Source organism: Lynx canadensis, chromosome D1 (assembly GCF_007474595.2).
Source record: "Lynx canadensis isolate LIC74 chromosome D1, mLynCan4.pri.v2, whole genome shotgun sequence".
Classification (NCBI taxonomy): Eukaryota; Metazoa; Chordata; class Mammalia; order Carnivora; family Felidae; genus Lynx; species Lynx canadensis.
In genome coordinates, this window is record NC_044312.2 from 104,177,833 (window position 1) to 104,185,685 (window position 7,853).

Consider the following 7,853-nt stretch of genomic DNA (forward strand, 5'->3'; position numbering starts at 1 on the left):
TTTGTCATGGCGAAGTTTTCTGCTAAACTGAGCATTTATAATATTGGTTTATGTAATGCTATTCATTCTAGGAACCAGTAATGGCCAAACTGTTTTCCAATAACCAATAGGTAAACTAGTTGGGGGAATATTGGAAAGGGGAAAAAAATCTGGTCAACACAAATCATTGTGTAAATCAACTAGTCCAAAACCACATGAAAATCTGCATAGTTAATTCAGCTCATGGCTTCTTTGAAAACATTAGCTCAGGGTGAGAAAAACAAAGGCCCATGAGAATGCACGTGATCCTTTTGCACAGCTTTCCTCATGGCATTTTTAATCTCCTTATTCCTAAGACTATAGATGATAGGATTCACCATAGGGATCACCAGAGCATAGAATATGGACACCACCTTGTCCCGGTTTAGGGAGTAGCTAGAACGAGGTCGCATGTACATGAAGAGACCAGAACCATAGAAGAGAGTCACAGCAGTCAGGTGAGAGGCACACGTGCTGAAGGTTTTGGTCCTACCTTTAGCTGAGCTGATCTTCAGGACAGCAGCAACAATGTAACCATAAGAAATGAGGATCACAAGGACAGAAACCATTCCAACAACAACACCCACAATGAAGTTCACCACCTGGCTGGCAAAGGTATCAGAGCAGGACAGAACCAGAACTGGAGGAAGGTCACAGAAGAAGTGGTTGATCCTGTTGGGCCCACAGAAATCATGCTGATAGACAGAGTATGTTTCAATCAAAGAACTGAGGAATCCACCCACATAGGCCCCAGCCACCATCTTTAAACAAAGTGTATGGGATATGAGGACTGTGTAGAGCAATGGGTTGCAGATTGCAGCATAGCGGTCATATGCCATGGCTGCCAAAAGAAAGCATTCAGTCAGCCCCATTCCACAGAACACAAAGTACTGCGTGGCACAGCCAACAAAAGAAATGGTTTTCTGCCCTGTGATGATGTCAGAGAGCATCTTCGGAGTTGTGGAGGACACATAGCAGATATCTAGGAAGGATAGGTTACTGAGGAAGAAGTACATGGGCGTGTGCAAGTGGGAGTCCATCCTGATGAGGGCAATGAGGCTCAGGTTCCAGGCTAGGGTCAGGAGGTAAATCCCCAGAAATAACACAAAAAGGAAAATCTTCATTTGAGGATGGTCTGAAAATCCCAGGAGGATGAATTTTGTCACAATCGTGTTATTCCTTCCTACAACCATAGACCTGCTTCCTGAATAAAGGAAAGAAACAATCCTGTGATCAGTAAGATTGTGTTTGTTATTATGTAAGTGGATATTTCTTGGAAGATCATATAAACCACTAACACCAACTTAACATCACAGCCACCTGCAAAGCAACCTTCTTGGAGGAAGTCTGCCCATGATAATCTCTTGGCACTATTTAAAATCTGTATGCTATATATATTGCTGATTAGAAGAGAATCCATCTAATGGAGACTAAACATTTTTATCACTATAATCAGAGTTGTCATCACAGATTAAATCTATCACTATCCTACATTATCAGTTTTTCTAATCCCAAGAAAATGTATTGATAAAAAATTAGGGGTTTACCTTCTAAATTATCCCAGATCTTAATTCAGTATGAAAACCCTTTCATGGTTAGTTGGGCTTGACTCTTGTATCCTCAGGATCTCCTGGGCCATCCCTGACTCCCTGAGGACTGTGGAAAAGTGACTTCACCACTCCCGATCTGCCTTTTCTCAACTGAAAAATGGGAGGGTTGAGTCAGATGAGTCTCAAGGTTCCTTTGGACTTCAGTTTCTTATGGCCTTTTAGACTTTCTGACTAGAAAATATAAACTCAGATGAATAATAAAGTTAGGAATTTCTTATATTTTGTATATCTTTAATGTAAGAATCTGGAAAAGCAGCTAAGCACTACAGGCTATTATATTTGACATACTCCATTTTGAGGCAGCAAATCTAACCCACAATAAAAAATAATCCATTCTTCTAAGTAATAAAACCAAGAGAAAAAGTGTACATACACATGCTTAGAACTAGAAAATTTTTTCTAATTACCTAATAAGTTTTTATACAGGTCACTGCATAAAATGATCAAAATTTGGATGAACACAATCAACACCATTATGGGATAGAAGGGCCATGAGCAATGCCTCCATGGAACATCAAAGCTAACTGAAATTGGATGAGCCATTGTGGTCAAGAACAAGCAGAAACCAGTATTTTCTGAGCAAGAAAAACTGGAGAGAGTTCATTAGATATTCAAGGACAATATTTAAGGATAAGCATGGAACAGCTTTGATGTCATCAGGCCAGACCAGATTATCATTTTTAAGGCATGAGGGATGCCCGTATGCATTTTGCATTAAGAAAGATAAACCGGCACTGATCTAAGATCAAAATGAGGAAATATAAATGGGTGCAAAATGAGGAAATATAAATGGGTGTAAAAAAGGCAGAAGTACCCTGGGGAAGACTCAAAGCTAAAATTAAAGTTACTGATATTTTATCATTTTATGAAATTTGACCGCTCATGCATGTTTGCAGCCAATTGCAACTATCTGATGGTGTTTCTTTATCATTCATCACATTAAAAACTGTTCTACATGAAGAGGTTGTCAACATCACTAATCATCAGGGGAATGCACATCAAACCACAATGAGTTATCACCTCACATCTGTCAGGATGTCTGTTATTAAAAAGATGAAAGATAAGTGTTGGTGAGGATACAGAGAAAAGTCTTGTGCACTGTTGGTGGGAATGTGAATTGATGTAGTCATAATGACAAACACTATGGAGGTTCCTCAAAATTTTAAAAAGGAAACTACCATATGATTCAAAAATCCTTCTTCTGGATATACATCCAAAGAAAATGAAGCCAGTATCTTGAAGAGATAGTTCACTTACGTGTTTATTGCAGCATTATTCACAATAGTCAACATATGGAAAGAACCTAAATGTCCATTAATAGGTAAATGGGTAAAGAAACTTGAGGTAGATGATTATGATGGTGGTAGTGGTGGTAGTGACGATGATGATGATGATGATGATGATGATGATGGTAGATAAATATATAGATGAGAGAGAGAGTGGAATATTATTCAGCCATAAGAAAGTTGGAAATCTTGTCATTTACAGCAACATAGGTGAAACTAGAGGACTTTTTGCTAAGTGAAAAAAGCCAGACACATAAAGATAAATTCTGCATATCATTTGTGGAATCTAAAAAGTCAAACTCATAAAAGTAGAGGGCAGAATAATGGTTGCAGGCTGGGGTGGTTGAGGGGGGAATGAGAAAATATTGGTCAAAGGGTGCAAAGTTTCAGTTATTCAGGATAAGTTCTAGAGATTTAATGAACAGCTTGGTGACAATAGTTGACATTATTGTATATCTGAAGTTTTCTAAGAAGATAGATCTTAAATCTCAAAACACACACACACATACACACACACAAAGGGTGACTATGTAGAGGTGACAGATAAGTTATTTAGCGTGATTGTGGTGATCTTTTCACAATGTATACATATATATATATGTGTGTGTGTATATATATATATATATATATATATATATATATATATATATATAAACAGATGTGCCAATTAAGTTAAAATAAATACATACTACTAGCTTTGTGTTTTCTAAAATTTAAAATCTCCCCACAATCAGAAACTGATTGAGGAGCCAAAACCAAGAAGAGCCAAGACTGTTCTTCACCATGACATTAATCTATGAACCTCCCAAGGAGAAAATAACATGAGTTTTGTGTTTCTCATCTTATTATTTTAGAGAGAGAGAGAGAGAGAGAGCTCAAGCAGAGGAGAGGGGCAGAGGGAGAGAGAGAAAGAACCTTAAACAGGCTCCATGCTCAGCACAGAGTCTGACACGGGGCTTGATCCCACAACCCTAAGAACATGACCTGAGCCGAAATCAAGAGTCAGATGCTCAACTGACTGAGTCACCCAGGTGTCCCTGTGTTTCTTATCTTAATGAAATCTTCCCTGAAAGAATGTAAGCTACTTAAAGGCAGGCCAGGAGTTCTGTTTATTGATCTACTTTTTTTTTAATATGAAATTTATTGTCAGATTTGTTTCCACACAACATCCAGTGCTCATCCCAACAGGTGCCCTCCTCTGTTTATCAATTTCCTTATTGATTTATCCTATCATAGATCTAGAACAGTGTTTGGGACATTGGCACGGTAAATATTTGTTGAATGAATGAATTTTCTTCACTGCTTATCTATAGAGCTTTCACAGAATGTTTAGCTTATAATTAGTGTTCAATTATAATAATATAATATGCAATATATAATCTAATCACAAACATTATTAAAGGCTTATTGAGTACCAGGCACTGTTCAAAGGACTTGATTTATTAACTCATTTAATCAACTACCTGGAAGTGTGGACTTACTCTGCCCCTTTTACAGATAAAATGTGGAATAGGCTGTAAAATATAATTGTCATTTTTTGGATGAATGAGGTTGGGAAGGAAGGAGCTTAACTTACTGAATTACTTCAAGCAGAAGTGTCCTGAGATCTCTTCCTACAGAAGAAGAATTGTTGGTTGCTTTGCTCCACTAACATTTTTTCTAAACTTCACTTCATCTGCATTTCCCACTGCTCTATGCCTGGTTTCTGGTTCAATTTTTTGTGGTTTGGCCTCATGCAAATAGTAGTATCTGCTTCTGGAATCCCTGCTCCTTTATTACCAAGTCTTCAAAATGGCCTTAGGGAGTTCATTATTTTAATGGGCAGGAATAGCCACACTTTTCCTCCACATGGCTGCCCTGTCATTCACTCCTGGGTCCAAAGTAAAAGCCCAGCAATCATTAGAAGCAAACATTTCTGAGCACTAATTGTTCTCTGGGTGATGGGGACAGGGAAAACCACCCATTGCCAGAGTCTTATTTGCAGCCTCCTGTCTTATTCTTCTCTGAGCTTTCCCTGATCTGGGTCCAGGAAGACATCCTTTTGCATTGGTGGGCAACCTTCCACTTTGAGACCCTTCATTGGAAGTAAACCACACACAGGAGAGTTGGGCTCAAATTCTGGCTCTGCCATTTTATCTGTATAAACATGTACACATTTTTAAAATCTCTGAAATATCCATTTCCTTCCTTGTAACACTGGTGTAATAATCATTATACCAATCTCAAAGGGTTGTTTGGTAATGAAATGAGATGCAAACAGGTAGGTCTTAGCACAGTGCCTGATGAATAGAAATCACTCCAGGAATATTGAGTAACGACATCATTAACTCTGTCTCCAGGGTCGTGGCCAAGAGCTCTTTCCTACTTATTTGACTTTTTTGTGTGATGAAAACAGTTTCTTTACCCTTTAATATTTTGGGTGCTACTCCCAGCACTGCCATGACCTAGATATGTGGCTGTGGGCAGGTCAGTTAACCCCTCCCCCCACCTCTCAGGGCCTGAGTAGATTGGGCTCATTTTCCAAGGACCCCTCAAACTCTGAAAATCTAAAATTTTGAGACCCTCATTTCCTGGTTTTTGAAACTTTTGTACAGAAATAAAGTTTATAAGAAGGAGTTAATCTGTTCCATGGAGATCAAGTCAGCAAACCTTAGCCTGAGAATAAAAATTAATTAAGTGACAAAAATATCTTCTATGTGAAAGAATATAATTACTGAGATTCTTGACACAAGATAATAGGCTGAATTTAGGGGAACAAATTTAGCAACTGAGATCACTGAAAGAAAAAAGTAAGCGACTCCAAAAATAGACTGTGAAGGAAAGAAGGTAAGGAAGTTCTTTATTTAAAAATTTTTAAGTTTATTTATTTATTTCAAGAGAGAGAGAGAGAAAGAGAGAAAACGAGCAAGGGGCGGGGGGCAGAGAGACAGGGAGAGAGAGAGAATCCCAAGCAGGTTCTGCACTGTCAGCTCAGACCTAGATGCAGGACTCAAACTCACGAACCATGAGAGCATGACCTGAGCCAAAACCAAGAGTCAGACACTCAACTGACAGAGCCACCCAGGTGCCCCAAGGAAGTCCTTTATTAAGAGAAGCATTTTAGGCTAGGATTGGGGATATACTGGCCCAGGAGAGCCTGAGGCTAAGAGAGTCAAGCTCAACTATGAAAGTGATTTGGTACTGAATTAAGATCCCGGATAATTTAGAGGATAAATCCCTAATTATGATCAATACATTTTCTTGGGATTAGAAAAGTTAATAATAGAAGATAGTTATAGATGTCATCTGTCATGATAACTCTGATTATAGTGACAATGATTATTGGCAAAGTAAGACTGAGAAACTCAAGAATAAGAGCAAATTCTAAATTAGCAATGTCTGCATTTGATAGGAAAATGTAGAGTGGGGACATTCGACATATTTGCCAACCTATTCTATAAGAAATTTAAGAACAAAGAAGAAATTTGTCTTATTAAATTCACTTGGCTATAACCATAAACTCTCATTACCCTTACTTTAAAATATTGGACTTCATGTATGATTAAATTTAAGAATGTAAAGCAGAAGGTTAAGTGAATATCAAAAAGTATGAAAACAAATAGCACATACAAGAAAATAAACTTCATTTAGAATTACAAATTTTAGGAGGCAATTCTTTGAGAGTCAACTCAAAATTTATCTCACTAGGATTCTACACATCTTAGATTTTGTTTACTGACAGCTTCTCCTAAAATGTGATTTGCTTTAATGTTTATTTAACATTTTAGCACAGCTAGTTTAATGAGGTTATTCTAATTGTTTCAAAGGAAGCCCAGAGAAAAATCTGGAGGTATTTTTGACAGTAAAACACAATCTCAGTTCTCAAATTGGAGTTTGAAAAGTTATCTCAGTTTGTATTTCCGCTACTGGTGAGGAGTAAAACTGTCAACCTTTTATAGATCCAAAATCTTTTCACAAGATATTCCAAACAAAGATAAGGTACAAGATGAGAGTAAATTTAGAGGTTTTAGAGGTCTTAAATGTATATATAAGAGGAAACTGCTAAACCGTAAGTTACAGAACCAGAGTTCCAATTCCTATTCTGATGTGGGAGATTAGGTTCTTAACCTCTCTGGACCTCAGTTTTTTGCTCTAAAACAAAATACTAAAGTGGAAGACCTCTAAGAACCCAAACAGCGTGATTACAACTGACATTAGCAACTATATTAACACGGTTTCAACTATATTAACAAATCATCTGCACAGAGGACTACTAGTTTAGGCCCTCCTGTGGAATGTTGCTGCCACCTAGTGGAAGTATGTCTAAACTGTATGATCAGGTTTTTTGGTGGGGTTTTTTGGTGGGTTTTTTATGGGTTGTTTTTTTTTTTTGAGGTTTCAATATTTTATTCAAGTTTTACTTTAAGTGATGTTAATTACAGCATTTGAAGGGGAGGATCTAATTCCACACAAAATGGAAGACTCTAAAATGTACCCATTAAACTGCTAAAAAATAAACTGAGTGGCAAGAATATAACAGAAGTCCAATTTAAATTTCGAATGTTGTCACCATGTGATTACAGTCACAGAGACTCTTCCCAGCTTGCAGCTGGGACTCTTAGAAGCTATTTCATACTCTGGTGCAAGGGCAAAAAAAACACAACATGAGAGGGAATTAAGTCCTGAATTATTGGCTTCATCACATCCACCTTCTCCACCCTAAATGGCACAAAAGAAATAGCTACAGTCCCTGCAGACTACTTTTGGTGTAAAAGAGGTGATGGATTGGGGTGGAAACAGGTCATGAAAATCTGTCTAAAAAAGTCTCTTCCAGATGATTTTGTACATACCACCAGTGAGTCTCTCCTTCATTAGGGTAGGAAACCAAAGTTAATTCTCAGGAAGTCATAATTTCATCCATTTACTCACTACCAGTTTACAAAGTGCCTACGAAGTCTCA

General features: G+C 37.6%; 1 protein-coding gene across 1 annotated transcript; it reads right to left on the bottom strand.

Moving 5' to 3' along the window:
* Positions 1-245: 245 nt before the first annotated feature.
* Positions 246-1,211, bottom strand: LOC115526433 (olfactory receptor 5A2). The gene has a single exon (XM_030333823.1). The coding sequence runs from the start codon at positions 1,209-1,211 to the stop codon at positions 246-248; it is 966 nt and encodes a 321-aa protein (XP_030189683.1).
* Between the last annotated feature and the right edge of the window lie 6,642 nt (positions 1,212-7,853).